Raw genomic sequence first — 22,379 nt, forward strand, 5'->3', positions numbered from 1 at the left:
GAGATGTGGGATTTTGGGTATCTTGAATATGCAAATCCATACAAAGATAAGAATGGCTAGACAAGGAGGGGTTTTGGGTATTCTAAATATGCAAATCCATACAAAGGTAAGAATGGCTAGGCAAGCAAGGGTTTTCTTTGAATAGATTCAATCTTAGTCTTTGTTGGATGCTCAAAGTGCATATTGCTAAGGTGGAGGTAGGAGTCTATAAGGGTGAATGGAAATATATCTCATGCTTGAGAAAGTTTTCTCTAAGGCTTCCATCAAAGGAAGGAGGATGCCTTTTTTGCAGTGTGCACATGTGGTGAAAAGTTAGAAAAAAGTATGGCCCTTGCTAGGATGGTGGTCTTCTGGATACTCCCTAATAGGGTACTTTATTTGTTGTAGAGTCATCTCTTTAATCCTCCTTTAGCCATGCTAGACCCGGATGCTACTGATGCTGCTAAGACACTTAACAAGAAAGGGATTGTACATGTAGATGACTTCTAGGATGGTCCTATCCCCTTGGGTGGAGGGATGTAGAGACTAGATAGCCTTGATACTTGGAGCCTTAAGCTAGTGCTAAAAGAGGTGAGCAAGAAACTAAAAACTCTTTAGGTAATCACCAGGTACAACATGGAGGTTTGGGTGACTGAATGGACATGGCCAAGTGACATTCTCCGATGTTTAGACCTCCTATTGCAAGCCCTTGCAAATACCGGTCAAAGAGATGGATTTTTTTGAATCAAACAAGCTATGGAGAGTTACTTTCTCTATGAAATGCTGGTGCCTAAAGAAAAGAAGCAACTTGTAAGCAATTTCATTAGTGTTAGAAATATTAAAAGGTTGAAATACCAGGTTCATTTGTAAGGTTCATTAAAAGGTGACAAGGGATGTGAAAAGATTTGTATGTGAGTAATTTCAGAGGTAGGTGGCCCCAATGCCAAACCCTAATTTCAAGATGTGGCTATTTAAGCAAGAGTAATTCAATTCTCCTCTATGCTATGGTCACTGTTCAAGCTCCATACATATGTGCATCGTCAACATTCTCTCCTTTGGATTGTCTCTTTCGTTTCCATCCTTAGTCTGGTATTCTGCACTTGCCTTCGCTTCCGATTTGGGTGCTCTTTGCAACAGGCACAAACATAACTTTCACCTGTTGACGCTTGTGCAAAAAAAGAGGAGGGGGATTTAAGACAATTTTCTAACACTGGTCTGTAAGATGATTATTCCAAGCAGAACAAGTCTTGACCACTTACAGCATTTACCTGATTGATTCCTTCCAACGAGACACAAGTCGCATGGTTATGAGACCCGCAGATTTTGCAATTTATCTGGACAAAAATATCAAGACATAAAGGATTTATTAACACATGCACAGGAAGATCACCATTGGCCTCAAAAGAAATGCAAAATTGTAGGTTATTATTGCGAAACAAAAGCACACACAGGGCTGACCATGTAGCCATAAGGAGGCATACTGCATATACACTGCCTGGTAGCAGTCAGTACAAAACCCTTTTTCTTTGTTGATTTGGGCACCATCGTTGCTATTTCGAAAGACACACAAGAACTAGATTGGGAGTTGCATCCAGATGCAGTGTTCCCTAGAGTTGACTTCTCGTCCAAACTACTGAATCCATCATTTGTGAAGACTATGGCATTGGATTTGGCAGCAGTGTCCAAAGGAGGCAGTACTTCCTTTTCAGGAATATTCCTCAAAAGGGAATTCTGTGCATCTGTTGGCAGCAGCACTTCATGGCCTACTTCTGATCCTGCCCACGTTGGTATTGCAAGAAATATGCTTTATCCTAGTCCAAGAAGATAATAGCTCTTGCAGCTGAATTATAATAGCATTAAAAAAAAAACAAAACAAAGAAAACAACCCAGTTTGAAGCACATGTGCCTGTACCTGTATCTAAGTAATAGAGAGCCAAGTCATCATTAGAATCTGCTTCTTGTTTGGATGTATTATCATTATATGGTTCGTCTGTAACAAAAGAATCTGCGAGCCAGAGAAACTTGCCAGTCACATCATGAATCTTGACAAATGCTTGGTCAGAATGAACTTCACCTCCAAAACCTGGAGCATTATGCAAAGTCACAGCTTGGATCTGTGTGTTTAGCTCTCGAAAGGTCAACAAAAGAACTGGTCTCACCCATGGCAGAAGTGTGCCCTCCATTTTCTTGCATTGAAACCACTTCAGATGACAATGACTCAGGCATGTCAATGCTTTGTACTTCAGAGTTCAGATGTGTCTTCTCTTTTTGCTGACCATCAACCTCATGTGTGAGGGCTGCTGCTCCTTTGTACTCTAGCTCATCCAACTTTATGGTAGGCGTCTGCCTCAATAGCTTTGAGGGTTTTCGAAGCATCACTCCTGTTGGTCTTAAAAGATGGGATTTTCTTTTCATTCTGACAAGAGTCATAGGACGGCCCAGCCGCTCCAGAATCGAGTTGATGTTAAGAGAATGGATCTTTTTCAAATCAAATGCTGACGTGACAGAATTCTCAGGTTGGATTTGTTTTACAGGCTCACTGCAGGTATTCATTCTGCATGCATACAGAAGAAACCTTCAACATTCTCACATTTCGATGAGGGCTGCATTGCCTACTATAAATCCCTTAGCCAAAATTGAAATCTAATCCTTTCACACACCCTTTCATCACATGATCGTAGAATTGCATTTCCATTGATTTTGTCTTCTCTCCTGTAATATAAACGTTCACACATCTCAGGACCAAAAATGCTTTCAATCCCATTTGAGAAGCAAATTATCAAAAAAAAGTTTGTGAAATTGAATCTTGTTATAAAAAGAGATCCAACTAGAAAACTGTAATTCCTTTTTTTTTTTTTTTGGAGGGGGGGGGGGGGGGGGCAGGAAAGGTGAGGCGAGTCCATATTGCAAAGGATCAATGTTTTTAGATGCATGCCTTATTAACTTTGAAGAGAGAAATACCTTCACTAGGTAACAGCATGGAAGAGCTGAGAAAGGAAGATGCCCCTAGAAAACCTTGGACACTCTTCTTGTTGCAAAGATCTTCCAGCTCATAACCAGCATTCCTGAATAGGTGGCTGAAAAAAGAACCACTTTTGCAGCACTTTATGAGTGTTGAGATAAGGAAAAAACTTCTCGAAATACAAAATCCACAAATCCAGGGAAGACAAATCTTGTTCTATCCCTAACCAGATTTGCAATTTTTCATGCAACATATAGGACAAAAATACCTCTCAGCTGAAAACAATCACCACCCATTGATACGATTTCACACATTGGACACATAACAGAGTAGGTGTGCCTACCGCCCAAATTTGTAGAATTGAAAAGAACCTTCCACAGAGATTGATACCAACCAAGATTGCCACAAACATATACTAGCATAAGTATATCCTTGTTTGCTCAATAAAATTACAATGTTTCATCTTGAAGATGGGGCAAGGATTGCAGAAGGTATTTTAGCTTGGTAGGGCAGCACCCCACAGATAAATGTGTCAGTAAAGAAGGTGGTACCTACCCCTCTGAGCAAGGTGCTTTGGAGGAATTCTTACTTTCTATCACCCTCCTTCGTGCACCCCCCTGCCTTCCGGCCTCTGGTGCGCACCTGCCTGTTTTCCCACCTTTTGGTCCAGCCCTGCCTTTCTGCCTTCCTGCCCGTCTGCCGTCCTGCCTGCTGCTTCCCCCATTGTCCCCCATTCGCCATTGTCCAGTTCCACCCCCGCTTCCTTCCCCCCTTCTCCATCATCCTGTGCAGCCCTCGCCTCCAGTTGGCATGCCCTTTCTGCCTTCGCCCAAGCCCTTTCCTCTTTGGCCTCCCCTTTGACAGGTTTTTGTGTCTGCTTGCGGGTAGTTTTTCTTCTTCGGAGAGTGTCGGCGCCTTCTAATCTTCACCCCAACAGGACTCCATGGCAGCCACTCCATCATCCCTGATCCAGGCTGCCGCCCTTTGACATTTTTCGAAGCGGACCTCCAGCTCTTGGCTTCTACAGTTGTGTCTTCTTCTCTGGTATGTAAAATTGTTGGCTTCTACAGTTGTGGCTCCTTCTCTGGTATGCAAGATTGCCACCCGGTGCATGGACAGATTCCGGATTTACTCTAGGCAGCCCTCGTTGGCGAGCCCGATAAAATCACCGACATACATTTTTTTTGGGCATGGACTCCCTGGTGGAGTTTGAGTCCCATCTTGATACACATGCTCAGGCGTTTTTCGCTCGATGGCACCATGGTTTCAACCCCGCATCCAACCCCTTTGCAGGTGCATCCTGCTTCCCAGGGCTCCGAAAGGAGATGGATCAAATCAAGGAGGAAGGGTTGCAATCGCCAATTGATGGGTCCCTAGGAGGGTGATGGGTCTCCACTGTCGAATCTCCAATCTATCCCCACCCTCCTTGGGAATCAAATGGATAAGTCCTTCTGATAGCCTCTCTGGCATGGCTCCTGTGATTAGGTAGTGTTGAAGCCACCTTCCATGAGATCCCAGTGTCAAAGAAATCAGGAGACCGAAAGCCTGTTCTCTCCCGGGCATTTTCCCTTAAGTAGTGACTTCATAGCCTCCGCCAACTCCTCTGCAGGGTGAAAGCATGGATTGGTGATACCACTATTCTCCTTTTTTTGGGTTTTCTCAAGTGGTTTTTGTGGGTGGATTTCTTGTGGAGGGAAAAGATTTACTCCGAGTGAATTAGTTGTTGTAGGAGGGAAGGAACTCCAAGTATGAATTGCATGGTTGAAAGGTTGGGGAAATAACACAATCATATTTAGATGCGAATTCACCAAACGTGTAAAAAGTATTTTCAAACGTCACCGCACTCCATTGCCTCTCTCGACTCTATACCTCAGCAGCGAGACTCTAGCCTTGTTTTGCCTCATTGCAGCGAGGATACACCATACCCCTTTGCTTTGTTGTGGGACACCAACGTAGTTCTACAAGTATTACAGCTGTGTGTGTGTGAACCTCATGCCCTTACCCAGGTACCACAGCTCTCGCCCGCCCTCTCTCTCTCTCTCTCTCTCTCTCTCTCTCTCTCTCTCGACTTATCTCTTGACCACATCTATGAGGACCACCTCTCCTGCCACATTTCAGCTCTTGACTTATCCCTCCCTATCTCCACATCCCAACTTTCCTCCATCATCCATTACTCCGCCCACGCCAACTTCCCCTACACCACATGCTCCATAGCAAGTTTGCCAGTGGGATCCCAACCCCAGAATGGATGGTATGATGAAGAGTGCAAAACCACCAGGCTTCGCCTCTTATGCGAGAGGGAACATGGGCTGATTTCAGTACATAAGATGCAACGCATCTTCCGTACATTCACTCGCCGAAAGAAACGGGCATTTCTCGCCAGACGAGAACAAGAGTTATACTAGCTCTTTTTGAGCGAGGACAACTCAGAAGCTTGGCACATTCTGGAAGAAAAAAGAGCACCTACACCTATCACAGATCTTAGCCTTTGGGAAGCCTATGCACGATAGCTGTATGATGTGCCAAACCAGCCTATACCACAAATGTCACACATCCCTAGGCCTACATCATCTTCTCTCTTTGATTCCCCCAATGTTACTAGGGCTCTTAAAAAGGTGCATAATGGGAGAGCAGAAGATCATGAGGATCTACACGCGGAACATTTTGCCCATGGGCACCACGTATTGGCTCCCATTCTTGCCAGTCTTTTTAACAAAGCACTCTGTGAAGGCTTCCCACCCTCCTGGACCACCAACACCATTGTCCCCATCCACAATGCAAGAGATCCCATGGAACTAGGTAGCTACAGGACTATCATGATTGGTCACACAATGGCCAAAATGGGGTAGTACTAGAGGACATGATGAGCTCTATGATGGTAGAGAGGATGGGAAACACAGCATCAGGCTAGGTAGGCTTTAGGAGAAACTTCTCCACGCTGGACCATATCTTTACTTTACGGGCTATCATAGAGGAGGCAAGGTCCTCAAAGAGACATGTGTATTGCTGCTTTGTGGATTTCTGCAAAGCCTTTGACTCCGTCCCTCGATCTCGTCTGATAGGACACTTGCAGGAGCTCCAGTTCTCACATGAGATGATATGGGGTGTGATGGCACTATATGAGGTAGTACCCGGCCGAGTATGTGCACCCGGTGGGACCTCGGGAGATATATGTAGTAGCACTATTGGGGTTAAGTAGGGCTGCCCACTCTCACCTACACTCTTTGGCCTATACATTGATGAGATCGCAGTATTTGTGGACAGTTTCGGAGGTAGAGGTTCACGATGGGCTCAGACAATAGTGCCCATATTGCTATATGCTGATGACATTGTCTTGATCTCAGATTCAACTGAGGGTTTACAGAAACACTTAAATGCATTGGACAAATTTTGCAGGGAGAGAGACCTTACAGTCAATTTGGGCAAAACCAAGGTTATGGTCTTCAACACATCTTATGCAGTCGCCTCACGATTTTCTTTCATATCGAGAGATGCCCCAGTGGAGATTGTGCAGAAGTATGTGTATCTTTTACAAGCCCTTTGTTTTGCATGACCACAGCTGCTACTGACTGACTTGCGAGGGGGCACGCCTCCCTAGCCCGTATGGAGAGACAGTGTTTCCAAGCACATTTCCAAGAACCCCGCACTAACTTTGATACTCTAGTACGACCAACGGCTATGTGTGTTCTGAATGAATTGTTATCTGATAATGAGTTCTATATGAGTATCTTTATCCCATGATTCTATGGGGAGTTGACGAAGGCTAGGCCTAGGGAAGGATCACTGGAGGAGCATAGAGAGGCTATAGGTGACGATGTTGTCACGCATGATCAGAAGTAAGCCATCTATACGACATGACATTCTACATGCAGAGTTTGGGGTTGCCCCACTGGTTACAGACGCCCTTTTTCAGACTGTCACTTATATTCAGCATGTATACATGCTTGGCAGAGATCGCCTATCACGACTAGCACTAGAGTCCTCTATGCAATTATACCACGAGAGGGAGAGGGAGCGATTGAGACGAGCTGGACTGCCCTCCTCCTCAGCGACACGACCACCACCATTACCGACACATGCATGGTACTTTGAGGTAGTCGAGTGGTTTCATGCACATGGCATACAGATGGACCGTCTCCCCCCGTTTCAATATAGCCTGGATTCCCCATACCTTGATCTCTCACGCGTCAGGAGATCAACCGGATCATCCGGTTAGATCTACTCTGGCTACACATACATCAGACATGGGTGTCTCCGTCAGAGATTGGTAAGAACTGTGAGTTCTCCAGAGATCACTTCTTGAGACTCTCCGAGGATGGATTCTTTGAGATCCCGGGATACATATAGATACACATGTCACATGCCATGCGTATCACGATCGGCCAGCTCAGGGTATCCTCCCACCGTCTCAAAGTAGAGACTAGTAGAGTTGAGGATATCCCACATGAGGAGAGGACATGCACAGTATGCATCACAAAAGGAATAGAGGATGAGGCCCATTATATGCTCAGTTGCCCGGCTTATTGAGGCAGCATGCTGAGAGACAGCCTCGGCTCCGACAGGACACCTCACAGAGAGCCAACACAGATTTCTTTGTGGTACATACATCCACATCGGAATCTACTGCCCACAACAGTTCCTCTACTACGACATCATAGCCCACCACCCGTATCCACGCTCCAGCTCCACGCCCCAGAGGAGTTCTTAGTGAGAGAGCCCGATCCATTCTATGAGCCAGATGTCCCCGACCCAAAGCATCACGACCCTCTACCACACAGAGACGGATTCGTGAGGTTCTCCGCCGACATGTCACGTTCCCATCACAGAGGCCTAGCATTCACTCCACCATCAGATCAGTTTTGGCCGAGACGGGTATCGACATTAGCTGATCACAGCATATCTCACTCTACAAGGGATCATCTGTTGTTCACATGTACTGTCAGATGTTTTCATTTTACTTTTACTTTCAGTTTTCCATGGCTTAGTATATCCATGGTACCATTGTATTACTTTTGGTCTCATAGGCCCTTGGGGTCTTCCGTAGACGTTAATATAACTTTCTTTCTTTCTTTCTTTCTCTCTCTCTCTCTCTCTCATGCTTTTCGTTTTGTGCAAAAACCTCATTGCTCTCCCTCTCCCCCCTTTCTTTACGGCAACCGCAAGCATTTCCTAGTCAATTTAGAGCTACATAACAGCTCTTGCCCACTTGCATCTCTCTCTCTCTCTCTCTCTCTCTCTCTCTCTCTCGTACATGCCCATTGTCCATTTCTTTGGTGAATGTGCATGATACTCATGTGTTTCTTTATGTGCAAGCATGATGATACCTCCCTGAAAGTGTGCCCCCAAAAACCTACAAGAGGGTTTTTCGAATGATCTAGCCACAACGAAATCCTCGTCGAAGTGTTGTGTCAAAGGTGAACCCTGCACTAAATTGTTTTCTTTGGTGTCGTTCACGCATTGTTGTTTTCCAGTGAGGCATGTGCATGTGGTTTAAAGCGTGGGTCTTTGTGCATAGGGAATGGTCCAAATGCATTTTTGGACACAGACATGCTAATGCTCTCATGATTTTTGTATGACAAAGGAGGACCTGCATGCGGAGTACAAGCTTAGCTTGGAAGGGAAGCTTCCATCGTAGTTCTTGGCTGACGATCTTCCTAAAGAGGAGTGGTTGTCAATATTCAAGTCACCTTAGGATGTTATTCATGATACTCAGAATGGATTCTTACACGGCAGGAGCATCTTTGATAACATTTTCTCGTTTTGTATGACAAAGGAGGACCTGCATGATTTTGTATGACAAAGGAGGACCTGCATGCGGAGTACAAGCTTAGCTTGGAAGGGAAGCTTCCATCGTAGTTCTTGGCTGACGATCTTCCTGAAGAGGAGTGGTTGTCAATATTCAAGTCACCTTAGGATGTTATTCATGATACTTAGAATGGATTCTTATACGGCAGGAGCATCTTTGATAACATTTTCTCGGTTTGGGAGGCCGTCGAATGGGCTAAGCGAGCAATCAATCCTTAGCTATTCTGCTCTTGGATTTTGAGAAGGCATAGCTATGATAGAGTGGATTGGGACTTCCTTGAGGGTACTCTTAGACATATGGGCTTCTCTCAAAGATGGATCAAGGGAGTTTCATGCATGTATTGTGATGCCCACAGTAGAGTTCTTGCTTGCGGTGATAGAGGAGAGTGGTTTCAGATTTCTCGCTCAGTACGACAGGGCTGCCCTTTAGCCCCATTATTATATATCATAGTTGCAGAGGCCATGAGCATCTTTCTCCGCTCCACTGCTGGTATTTCAGGATTGAGGTTGCCTCTTCGTAGTCAAGAGGAATTGGTTGACTTTGAGTTAGCTGATGACACAGCCCTGTTTTTGGAGGCTTCACATATATGCTTATGTTCCTTCTGGGTAGCACTAGAGGATTTTTGTTTGGCAGCAGGGGCACTCATTAATTGGCACAAATCTATTGGTTTTTGGGTTAGTGATTCACCGAGAGTTGATTGGGGTGCAGAGCTTGGTTTTACTTGGATCAGCAGAGGATGCACTGCTAGATATTTGGGATGCCAAGTTGGGATTGATATTTCTCTTGCACAGCAGTTTGCTCCAGCACTTATGAGTATCTGGAAGAAGCTCCTCCATTGGAGCTCCAGGAGATTGGATTTAGCCTCTAGAGCTTTGGTGGCTAATCAGGTTTTGCTTGCCTCAGCTTGGTTTATTGCCTCTTGTTGGTGCTTCTCTTGTGCGTGCATTGGCCAATTGCGGAGATTGATCCGCAATTTATCGATCCGGATGTTCAGTGCAGGGCGTTGCTTTGCAAACTTGTGGTGGTCAGAGGCTTCCTACCAGGCATTGAGCCTTGGAAGGATTTTTTCTTGTCTCAGATTTTCCGATGTACACCCAGGGTCGGGAGAGACTGGATGCCCAGCACACGTTTTTTGTTCACAGAGGCTGATATTAGGGCACCATCTTCCCCTCTTATTGCAGCCATTGTCAGAGCATGGAGAGGCATGAGATATTTTTCGCGACAAAGGCTTCCTAGGTCTTTGGACGAGGCTGACCAACAACCTATTATGTGGAACGAATTCATTAGGGATGAGGCTAGTCGGCTACTTGGTGCATCTCGTTATATGCAATGGTTAGGATGGGAGAGATGCGCATACACAGTTCTTGCTTGGAAGACCTTTAAGAGTCTTCCGAAGGATCGGAGAGTTGCATCCATTCAGCATCTTAGGGGCTCTCGCATTCGTATTGATCAGATTGATGCAACGATTCCGCATGAGTGGCTTTCTGGGACCTTTCACGGAGACTATCATCTGAGTTGGCTGGGAGTTTTTTTGAGGATAGGCATGTTAAAAGTAGTATCTCATGTGGAAACGAGTCTTAACAAAGGGCATAAGTTATTATTTAATTTATGCTACATGAGTCGGCCATTTCCAGTGTGAGGGTATAAATACCCATGCCCACCCATTGTAATTCTCATCTATTCATTGCTAAAGCACTTCAAGCCTTGTTCGTCAACTTCTCTCTCTCTCTCTCTCTCTCTCTCTCTCTCTCTCTCTCTCTCTGCGTCAACTTCTCTGCCTCTCTCTCACTGCGTGTGTTAAGCTTCCGCATACACGATTCTGACATGGTATCAGAGCTGAGCTCTTGATCCTCGGCTGTACGCAAGTGAGCACCAGGCTGCGTTTCTGGGTGGCACAAGCTTGCACACCAAAAGCAGCACGCAGTTTTTTGTTGCAGGTGGCAAAGCAGGGCAGCCAAGTATTGGCAGCTGCGTTTCCTTGCAGACAGAGCAAGCAGCAATGCGAGTGTCTTGGCGGCTGTAACAAGGCAGAAGTCAAGCACTACAGCAAGGTGCAGGCAGCGCAAGGTGTTGAAGGTGGCCACTACAAGGCGGCAGAGAGCGCGGAGGAGAAGAAGCGACACACGTGGCTTGGGCAGCGTTTCATAAAAACGCTACTGCTCTCTGTGCTTGGCAAACTTTGGAGTGGGCAGACCGGGTCGACTGAGAAGAGGTGGACGGAGTTTTCGAGATGGGACTCCCGTGTTCGAGCAAGGACGACAAACTGAATGGCGACAATTATGCGCATTGGAACTTGATCACGAGGCTATGGTTTAGCAGAAAAGGCTTATGGGACATTGTTGATGGCTCGGAGGAACGTCCCCGAAGGGATAGCAATCGGTTCACACGTCTTCAGGAGGAGGAGTTTCTCAAATCTCTTGTGGATTGGGATGCTCACAATGCGAAGGCGATGTCGGCGATTGCAGAATCTCTCACCAAGGAAATTTCCCCTGCCATTCAGACTTTAAAGACTGCCAAGGAAATGTGGTCAAAGCTTGGAGGAATGTTTGATCGAGACTCAACAATGCGAGCAGTAACCCTTCTCGGCTAGTTGTTTTCCATCAAGTTTGAAGCCGGGACCTCTATGCAGTCATTTCTAATGAAGGCAAAGGTTATCCATGATCAGTTATCGGCTATGAATAGTGCGTTAACTAGTACCCAGTTAGCTGCCTTGGTTCTTAAGGAGTTGCCTGAGGAGTACGAGATGGTCTCGAGGGCATTACGCTTACAAGTCACGAAGGAAAAGCTGGAATTTGATGATCTTAGCTCTTTTCTCATTGAGGAGGAAGCAGTGCTCATTTCCCAAGGCAAGATTCGAGTTCCGAAGGATGTAGAATCGGCACATGCTGCATCGGAATCCAATAAGAAGTCTAGGAGCCGTTGTTATAAGTGCGGAAAGCGAGGGCATTTGGCTCGGGATTGCAAATCCAAAGCTAAAGCTCAAGGCTCGACGAATGACAAAGGAAAAGGCAAAGCTGACGAGGATGACACTGACAGTGATTCTACTAGAGATGCTACGGCGTCTGCCGGTGTGGCGAGGACTACACTGGCACATGCTCCAGCATTCTAGCTTGGTGGATGGATGCTACCACGTGCTTCAGCCAGAGAGAGGCATGTGAGTGGCAGAGAGGGGCAGTCTGTGCTCCCGTTTTGGTGATTTGGACCCGTGTGTCGGAGTTCAAGGCACATGCATCTGGCATGGAACAGCTTGACAAATCTATGGACGTGATGTGTTCGTAGTTCATTGGTAGCAGACTATGGATGGGATGAGTTCCTGGTTCATTGTGTAGCAGAATTTTGGGCGTCGTGTGTCGACAGTTCAAGGTTCAGAGGATTTTTTGAACGTGATGTGTTCGCAGTTCAACGAATGGGGGATCATGGATGTGGAGTTGTCTGCAATTCATTATTCTATGTGGCAGCTGAAGCTCAAGATGGCATTCCTTGAGGAGACAGGTTGTTTGGTGCATTTTCCGAGGTGTATTCGGTATCCGGCCAGTACTGAGGTGTCCATGGTTGCATCTACATCGACTTGGTTTCTTCATCTATGCCCACTATGAGCTACAGAGAGGGTGTTAAAAGTAGTATCTCATGTGGAAACGAGTCTTAACAAAGGACAAAGGACATAAGTTATTATTTAATTTATGCTACATGAGTCGGCCATTTCTAGTGTGAGGGTATAAATACCCATGCCCACCCATTGTAATTCTCATCTATTCATTGCTAAAGCACTTCAAGCCTTGTTCGTCAACTTCTCTCTCTCTCTCTCTCTCTCTCTCTCTCTCTCTCTCTCTGCGTCAACTTCTCTCTCTCTCTCTCACTGCGTGTGTTAAGCTTCCGCATACACGATTCTGACAAGGCATACCTCTGCAGGTCATTGCTCTCCCTGGCCAGGAGGATACAGATTGCCTCATTTATTCTATCATGCTTGGTGGGAGATTGAGGAGATGTAGCATGGAGGAGATCATCCCAGATACTAGGCTTAGTCCAGTGAGGATTGTTGGTCGCACTGGTTCATTGACCCTTCTCCTCAGATAGTGACTCATGGCTGTTGGTGTTTGTGGTTATATGGTGGCCGTCCTATCAAATATCTTCAGTGGGATCCAGGAGAGTGGGAGTGGATTGATACCTTCGATCCTTTGAAAAGCCTTCCTTTTTTCAGTTTCACTATCCGGAATGCTAGGCTTCTCCTCACTCGACAGATGCATAGGATCCCTACTCTCAGGCCTCATTGAGAGAGCTATGATATTTCTCTAGTAATACAGTGCAGATATTGGCAGACTTTGGCACTCATACAGAAGGAGCCAGATCTCCCATTTCTTTTGGTTATTCTTACATGGTGGTCTCCCCACCTACCAATCAGTGGAGATCAGTTTTCGGTGTAGCACCTTCTTGTCCTAGGTGTGCGGCAGATTCTGAGACCGTACAACATTGTTTATGGGGATGCAGCACTGCACAACAGATTTGGGGTCTTGTAGCCCAACTTATGGGCAAATTGAGTGGCCGAGCCATGCATGTGACTTGGGAGGCAGTTGCTTGGCTCTCCCAGTCTGGTTCGCAGCTTTTTTATGAGGGCAGTGGTACAGATTCTGCTATTTTCATTCGTAGAGGTATTGCCTAGCATGGTTTATTGCAGGATGTTCCTCACTCTGATTATACATCCCCTAGACAGAGGATTGACACCAGTTGGGAGACTATTGCCAGTATTACAGCATGGCAGATCTGGAGAGCTAGATGCACGGAGGCTATTGAGGGTGTCCAGATTTTTGGGTCTCAGTGCATTAGTACTATATGGGGTGATATCATCCATACTCTTATGGCTACTTGGGCTCGCATTCAGGGATCTTCTCGTTCTGCGCAAGCGAAGTGTGTGATATGTATGCGGGAATGGGACCATGGCATCTTTTTTTCCTTTAGTACCACAGGTCTTACATGGCATCATGATGCTCCTCAGTGGTTGAAATCACCTTACATATTGGGGTGATTCTATTCTTTTCTGGCTTATAGCTGTGATTGTTGTATGTTTTTCTCATACTTAATAGAAGTCTCTTTTTGAAAAAAAATAAAAATAAAAAAATATTCAAGTCACCCTTCTAGAAGAACTCCCAGCTTTATGTGCACATGCTGCGGGAGGAATTTCAGTCTGAGTTTTGCTTATTATATCTGAAGGTGTACTAGCCCCCCCCCCCCCCCCCCCCCCCCCCCCCCCCCCCAAAAAAAAAAAAAAACAGTGAAATCACTATAAATTTTGCCCGTTGCTTTGCATATGAGAGATGCAAAGCAGCTCAAAGTGACTTGGACAAGCACCAGATTGCTTGGGTAAATAAAGTATGGGAAAAATGTGTTGTAGATGCAATCCAAAGGAGCCCTGGAGAGGAAGATGAACAATTGGAGAAACACGAATGGCCCATGCAATGTTGAAGTAGCATCCAAGAGCATAGTGTCTTCGTAGGGTGCTTTGGGGAGTCGGGGGCGCATATATCAAGAAAAAGAGAAAGAAAAAGGGGTAGGATAGGCATCTTGTTCTACATGTATCAAGCTCGCAGAGGCCATACCAAGGAAAGGGTGGCAGGTATAGCATTGGAGATGGCAGGGGCGACAAGAGACTTGTCTAAAAAGAGGGATAAGTTGCCAAGGGACGAAGGGGCTTCCGGTCTTGTTGCAAAGTTCTTGGCTGAGATGGAATCTTTGAAAAGGCAGCTTGTAGGCTTGAAAGAGACGACTGTGCCGGATGTGGTAGAGTTTGGGAAAATCGAATTTTGCCGGATGGGCATGCAGTTCTGTGGGGTTGATGTGGAGATGCTATTGGCCATGATGGATGACTTATCAATGCAAAAGGTTGCTGGGGAATTACTACAGGTAGAGGAATTAAAAGTAATTTTGAAATACTTGATTTATATGTTTATGACAATACTTCGAGTATTTTTACAAGCGTTTTGAGTACTTTTACAAGTACTTTGAGTACTTTCAAAAGTTTTTATGAGTACTTTTGTAAGAACTTTGAGTACTTTTGCAAGCTCTTTGAGTACTTTTGCAAATACTTTTGAGTACTTTGCAAGTGCTGTAAGTACTTTAGCAAGTTCTTTTAAAAACTTTAGCGAGTACTGTAAGTACATTAGGAAGTACTTTGAGTTTTTGTAAGTATTTTGAGTGGATGTATTTTGTGTACTTCTACAAATTGAAGTACCTATGCAAGTATGTCTTGTACTTATGCAAGTGCTTTGTGTTGCTTTGCAAGTACTTTTGAGTACCTCTGCAAGTGCTTTGTGTTGCTTTGCAAGTACTTTTGAGTACCTCTGCAAGTCTTTTGAGTACTTATGCAAACACTTTGAGTACTTTTGCAAGTAATTTGAGTGTTCCTCAAGTACTTTCAGTTTTTTTGAAAGTACTTTCAGTACTTCTCCAAAAACTTTGAATACTTTTGCAAGTACTTTTGAGTTTTTTTGCAAATACTTTAAGTACCTCTACAAGTCTTTTGAGTACTTTTGCAAGTACTTTGAGTACTTTTGAAAGTGCTTTGAGTATTTTACAAGTGCTTTGAGTACTTTCCTAAGTACTTTGAGTTTATCTAGAAGTACTCTGAGTACTTTTGCAAGTACTTTGAATACTTCTGCAAGTCCTTTGAGTACTTAAGCAAGTACTTTTGAGTTCTTAAGCAAGTAGTTTGAGTTTTTCTAAAAATACTTTGAGTACGTCTGCGAGTACTTTGAGTACTTCTATAAGTACTCTGAGTGCTTCTGCAAGTACTCTATGAAACCGGACGGGAACCCGGAACAATGAACAGACACTTCAGATGACAACAAAGATATGAAAACAAAGTGGAAATAACCATAAACAATGCTAAAGAGAACACAACACAGAGCTGGAACGGCCGCCCCCCCCATAAGAACTGCTTTACTCCAGTAAATAGGTTACAATCAAACCAAGGTGCGGTGCAATACTGCACCGGATTTTCCACAAAGCTTCCCCAGCAAACACTTGCACAAGAATCAAAGCACAAACTGCTACAAGAACCAATACGAATCAACAGCCCGGTGCAGTGTCAAACCCAACGCCAAACTCTGTGCCAAACCAGCCCTAAAAAGGTTCTCGAAACAGTCTCGGAAAAGCTCTCAAAAACAGCCCTTGATACCTCAAATACAGTCCCTGAACCAATGCCCGGGAGGGAGTGGTGAAGAGTGGAGAAGAAATGACCCAGCTGTTGTACCACTGTACAACCTGAGCAAAAGAGAAAAGAATCTGACCGACCACTGTACCATTGTACGGTTTGCACTTCAGGAACAAGAGAGAGAGAGAGAATGTCAAACTGCTGCCCGCCAGTCGCCAGAACAGGGAGAAGGTGGCTTTCCATGCTGTACCACATTGCTGTACTAGCTGTACAGTGCTGCTGTACCTGCTGTACGGCCTGAACCAGTGCAAGAGAGAGAAGGTAAGATGGCTGGCCTGCTGTCCACAGTATGACCAGCACAAGAGGAGGAAGGAGATGCCCATAATTGTACCTGCTGTACGGCCAGACCATAGAAGAGGATCTACTGCTGTACGGCCAGTCACTCAGGAGGGAGAAATAGAGTAGGTCGGCCTGTAGAGAGAGAAAGCACCCAGTATGTTGAAGAGGGATGCGCATGATCATAAAACAACGCCCAAGCCCTCCTTTAATAGAATCGACCAGTTCTATATTACGTGTGCTTTTCCTTTTTGCCAAAAGTGGCCTTCCCTGCTAAAAATATCCTAATTTGTGCTTTATATAGCCAATCACTCTATAAATCACCAAACTTGCCATCTTTAGTGTCCATACTATAAAAATATCTCATAAAAGGTGGGCGCCTAGCTTTTTATTGACTTTTTGGGCTACAAGCTATCCCGCATGTCCATAAATCCACGCCCACATAATAATATGTCCGGCCAAACTTAAATGATGTGTGAACACACCGACTTATAAACATTATAAGTCACTTTATTGAATAAAATCCCATGCTGCTCATGCTGTATGGCCATCTTTCAGGCCAAACTTTGCCAGTAAGTGCTCCAGCTTTCTTCCGTGGAAAATCCCCGTTCACACCTTGGTTCCCGACAGAGTATCAAACAATGTTCAAGACTAGTGAGAGGACCAAATAGGTGACATCCCCTCTGTCTTATAAGACAATTGTCTGTAACTGTATAAGCCTGATACCACTCAAATATCCTTCAAGTATAGCAGATCCACTGCCCATCCGTAGTATAATATATTACATAAGTCCATCATTAAAGCCATAATTCCATATCCACGATCCGAAGTCAGATACGGGCACAAGAGCCAACCGTATCAAGAAACTGTATCCATACCCGGAGTCAATAACTCTGATAATAACCAGACACATGCACAAGAGCCAACTGTGTCCCAAATATCCATAAATCCATAAGCCGCTTTTCTAAATGTTCAGGGATGTTGAATCCTTCCCAAAACATAAGTACGAAGTGAGCACTAGGGTTGCTAGTCTTGAGAAAGATCACACCATGTCAAGTTGCATCTGCCATACATGTACTGTAAGAAAAGCACATCATGTCAGGCTGTATCTGCCATACATTTGCTGTAAGAAGAGCACATCATGTCAGGTTGTATCTGCCATACATGTACTGTCATGTCAAGCTCCATAGGCCACACATGTTCTGTCATGTTAGGCTTCATAAGCCATACATGTTTCCGTCATGTCAAGCCTCAGAAGTCACACATGTCTTGCCATGTCAAGCTTCAAAAGCCACACATGTCTTCTCATGTCAAGCCTCACAAGCCACACATGTTCTATCATGTCAAGGCTAAGAAGCCACACATGTCCTGTCATGTGAAGCCTCACAAGCCATACATGTTCTGTCATGTCAAGCCTCACATGCCATACATGTTACCATGTCAACCCTTAGAAGCCACACATGTTCTGTCATGTCAAGCCTCACAAGCCATACACGTTACCATGTAGAAGCCATACATATTCTGTCATTTCAAGCCTCAGAAGGCACACATGTTTTGTGATGTCAAGCCTCAGTAGGAAGGCGACGGCCCGAGCTAGATTTCTCGGCGAGGACCTGGTCGTTATGCTTCTCGATTTTGAGAAGGCATACGATAGAGTCGATTGGGGTTTCCTAGAGGGCACTATGCTTCGCCTGGGTTTTGAGCCAGTCTGGATTCGAGGGGTGGCGGCTCTATATTCCACAGCTCGTAGCCAGGTGTTGATGGCAGGAGGACGGGGGCCGAGTTTTGAGTTGACCAGATTAGTCCGTCAGGGGTGCCCTCTCACCCCGTTTCTTTTTCTCTTCTTTGCTGAGGCTATGAGCATGTATTTGACAGCAGAGGAGGTTGGTTTGAGAGGACTCCAGCTCCCAATCCGGGGAGAGGACCTGCTCGATTCTGAGTTTGTTGATGACACGGGATTATTTTTGCATGGCCAGGAGGCCAATCTTCAGAGAGCAGAGCAGTCGCTACAGGTTTTTGGTGCAGCTTCGGGAGCATTGATCAATTGGCGCAAGACAGTGGCCTTTTGGATCAGTAGTGCTCCCACTCCGGCATGGAGCCCAGACCCGGGTTTTAGATGGATTCCTCCTGGCACAACAGTGCGGTATTTGGGATGCCAGATTGGACTTGATTTGTCACCTGAGCAGCAGATCGCCACGCTTCTTCTGAGCATTCGGAAGAAGCTTTTGTATTGGAGTACAGCTCGGCTATCCTTGGCTGGGAGGGTGGTGGTGACAAATCAGGTGCTTTTAGCGACCATGTGGTACATCACGTCTTGCTGGATCTTCTCGAGCTCTTGCATCAGCCAGGTACAGAGGCTGATCAGGAACTTTCTTTGGTCTGGGCAGGACGGTCAGCCAGCCCGGGCTAAGGTTGCTTGGGCAGTTATTACTCTTCCGCTGGCCCAGGGGGGCTTGGGCATTAAGATCCAGTTGATCAGAGTAGAGCCTTATTGGGGAAGCTTATTGTTCGGGGGCTGCTTCCAGGCGCTGAGCCTTGGAAGGAGCTTCTTTTTCAGCAACTGCAGGCTAGGGCTCCTCCAGCAGGGGGCACTTGGGCACCAGAGATACAATGGATCTTCATAGAGATGAGGAGGACAGGCCTCAGTAGAGGATGGGAGGACAGATTTGCCTTGAGCATCCTGCGAGCTTGGGAGCTGCTGAGACCGGGGCTTTCTCAGAGACCTACTTGTGATGAGCAGCGGGCCAGACAGCCGCTCATATGGAGCTCCGCGGTATGCACTGAGCAGGGTCATATGCTGGGTTCTCGGCCTCGTCTAGCCTTGGGACCATTGGCGGCAAGCCTAGCACGCAGTTTTGGAGACTGGCAGGCCTTCTGTAGTCTCCCAGAGGAGGTCCAGGTGGAGAGGTTGAGTCACTTCAGAGAGGGGGGCTGATTATGAGGGATGACATTTAGGAGGCACTCACTGAGGAGTGGTTCACTTCTTTCGAGCCAGCGGCCCCACGGTGGATGGGAGCCTTTAGACAGATGGAGATCTTGATTGCTGTCAGAGCTTGCACTGAGGATGGTAGATGCCTCTACTATGAGATTCAGGATGAGGGCAGACTTCAGAGAGTGGAGGCGGAGTCGCCTTTGGTTGTAGAGTGCATCTTTCAGAGGATACGGGTAGTGGCCGCCGCTTCCCGGAAGTGGCATATTGATCCAGACCCTGCAGATGTGGACTCTGATTGGCGCATTTGGGCATATGCTGCGCGCCCCTTGGCCCGGCTCCAGTGGGACCCTGGCGAGTACGAGTGGCATGATCCTTATGCGTCCCCCAAGGCCACAGAGATTACCTTTTTCCAGTACACTGTTCGGTTGGGGAGGCATATTTTGACTGCGAGGAGGATGGTCTCTCCAGCCGCAGCGGAGCATTGGTGGCTACAGGGACTCTCACAGGAGTTCCTGGAGGATTTTTGGGCGAGGCTCTGGGCTAGTTGACAGGCACGCAGGATCTAGACTTTTCAGTGGGGCTGGTTGCCCACAGGGGCTCTGCAGTTGGCACCTGGCTTGTCTACAGTGGTCTTCCGGCGGCCACCCTTTGGAGACACAGAGACACTGCCTATGGGACTGTCCACAGGCGCAGCAGATTTGGCTGAGGATGCTGCGCATTTTGGCCCCCCTCTCTCCAGAGGGCATGTATACGTGGGGTGCCGTAGCTTGGTCGACATCGTCAGGGCTTGCTCTGGGATACGAGACGGAGCAGGATAGCCAGGCCATCAGATTCATTAGGGGCCAACCTCGCCTTGTTCCTTCACCGGATTTCTCGTCGCCATCTGGACACAGGAGAGGGATTTACGATGGGAGCTCCTCAGCAGCCTCACCATCTGGTTCACCTGGAGAGCCCGGTGTTTCAGGGCCTTTGAGGGGAGACTGGAGCCACCAGCAGAGACTGTTCGGGGGATTTGGCAGGAGTTGATCCATACCCTGCGGCGCAGACAGTATGACCGCATTCGGGGCGACTCGGATGCGGCGATCTTGCGGCGCCAGGCTTTCCACACCACTTGGCGCAGCGGCCCTTCTATACACTACATGCGGGAACCCCCCGCTGGCATTGCAGGCCACCTGTTTGGCTTTTCCCCCCTCCTATTGTATGATATAGCTCTCAGTTATTTGTACTGGTACCTTTTTGCACCTAGAGAGAGTCTCCCTAGCTGCCTTGATTGGATCTCTGCTCTGCCTTCTTATGAGCAGGAGAGTTTTTGTAGCCCAGTGGGCGGTTTCTTTTAACTAATGAAAGGATCTTTTCTCGGGAAAAAAAAAAAAAGAACGAAGGGAGGGAGGGAGGGAAGGGAGATTCTCATGTGCACGTGTTGAAGCAGTTACAAGAATAGTACGTGAGTTGTGGTAGTGGGGGTAAAAGCCTCACTTCAAACTAAACCCCTTTTTTATACATAGTGACATTCTCTTTGTTACCAAACAGTCTCCCACTCCTTTTACCACTTCAAAAAGAGTGTCAATGACACTCCTTTTTGGACCACCAAACCATGCTTGCATCCGTCTATGCAACTTCTTGTTGATTAAGAATTGGTGTCACATTTATAAGCATCTTGGCTTTCCATCTTGTCAGTCTTTGCCCCAATGTAGCAAAGACTGATTGGAAATGTATTACACTCTCTTTCGAGTTTATTTACATCATTGGTCCACTGACCGTCAGGCTTCTGCACACAATGTATGCTTTGCTTTTGTCTCTTAGCATGCAAGCTTTTGAAAAATTGTTTTGACGAGCAGCCTTTGTCTAGTAAAGGCTTTTGTCTCACTCGTATTTGCCATTTTTCCAATTTCCTTTGTTTATTGCAATCTATCACATATATGATGCATTTAACAGCTTTTCTTCCTCCTCCTGATTCAATTGCCTTGTTTGTGCAACCTCATGCAATGCTTGTACATCCACTTTGCATTGGTTTATCCTTCTTGCAAAGTTTCTCCATGCTAAGCCCAGGTCATAGCAGGCATCTTCTCTAAGTAATGTAATGATTCTGTACACCTTTTCTCAATACACATCATGGGATAGGTAAGAGCCATTGACTATGCACAGTCGTTTACATGGCTATGTCAAATTGCATCCCCACTCATAATGGATAGTGATCCGATTATTGTGATGCGTAATCCACCCATACCTTTGTAGGGCTCTGATCCCCATTGTGCACATTTAACATATAGCATCTGTCAAGCCTCGCTTGATACTCTGATCTAGCATTATGTTGAAATGTGAATTCTCTTTTGTCCGGACAATTCACATTCCACATATCCATCACTACAATGTCTCTAATAAATGTCTGCCAGGCCACTTTTTCTGTTGCAATCATGTGTGAATCCCCATATGTGTTATGCTGCACTGATGGAGAGTTATTGAAGTCCCCTAACACGAATGCATTTGTTAACCATGGATAGACAACTAGTTCTCCAGAGTTCTACCCTTCTAGCTGACGCTATCGATGCATATAAACTCGCAAATTCATGCATTTTCTCATTTAGCATACATTACAACACAATGTATCTACCAAGAGGATCATTATAGGCGATCATTGGCCTCAAAGTTATTCGTATCATTATGCATGTGCTTAAGTAATCAGAAGTTCCCACATAAATATACTAAAACCTCTAAAATAGCCTACTTTTCCAGCAAAAGCATGTTGATGCAAGCAAACCATGTCCGGATTTGCCGAAGCAACATAATCCCAGAGCAAACTCCATTTATTTGGATTAGACAAACCCTATACATTATATGTTACATATTTACATGGTGTCACGTCCATCATGCAACTTGCATATAGTCATTTGCTAATACGAGATCTCTTTGTAGCTCTCCATACATTTGTTGCGAGTATTCCATCCCTCCTTTCAATGCATTCAACCAATTCATGGAGGATGTACATGTGGCTGACTAGCCTGAGGTGGGGGCCATATATGTTTTATCCCAGTGCCTCGCAATCAATGGCTTATTTTTCAAGGCCACTGTTTTTCGAGCATTTGGTGTTGTCTAACCATCAGCATCTTTTCTTTGGTTGATTTGTTTGTTTTGTACATTGGTTTTATTTTGTGCTTGCTGCATTGTTTTCCCTTTGTTTTGTGCCAAAGTTTGTTTCACTTTGAATTCACCGCATTTACCA

General features: G+C 45.8%; 1 protein-coding gene across 1 annotated transcript in view; it reads right to left on the minus strand.

Moving 5' to 3' along the window:
* Positions 1-793: 793 nt before the first annotated feature.
* Positions 794-22,379, minus strand: part of LOC147616301 (uncharacterized) — a 149,144-nt gene continuing 127,558 nt past the window's right edge. The window contains exons 15-21 of the mRNA XM_086777027.1: positions 2,941-3,056; positions 2,640-2,691; positions 2,139-2,533; positions 1,892-1,984; positions 1,438-1,754; positions 1,248-1,313; positions 794-1,135 (exon numbers count right to left, since the gene is read on the minus strand). Of these exons, the coding sequence (XP_086633153.1) occupies positions 1,061-1,135; positions 1,248-1,313; positions 1,438-1,754; positions 1,892-1,984; positions 2,139-2,533; positions 2,640-2,691; positions 2,941-3,056 (1,114 nt within the window). The 3' untranslated portion in view covers positions 794-1,060. The remainder of the gene's footprint in view (positions 1,136-1,247; positions 1,314-1,437; positions 1,755-1,891; positions 1,985-2,138; positions 2,534-2,639; positions 2,692-2,940; positions 3,057-22,379) is intronic.

Source organism: Cibotium barometz, chromosome 38, assembly GCF_041138505.1.
Source record: "Cibotium barometz isolate CiBa-2024 chromosome 38, ASM4113850v1, whole genome shotgun sequence".
NCBI classification, from domain to species: domain Eukaryota; kingdom Viridiplantae; phylum Streptophyta; class Polypodiopsida; order Cyatheales; family Cibotiaceae; genus Cibotium; species Cibotium barometz.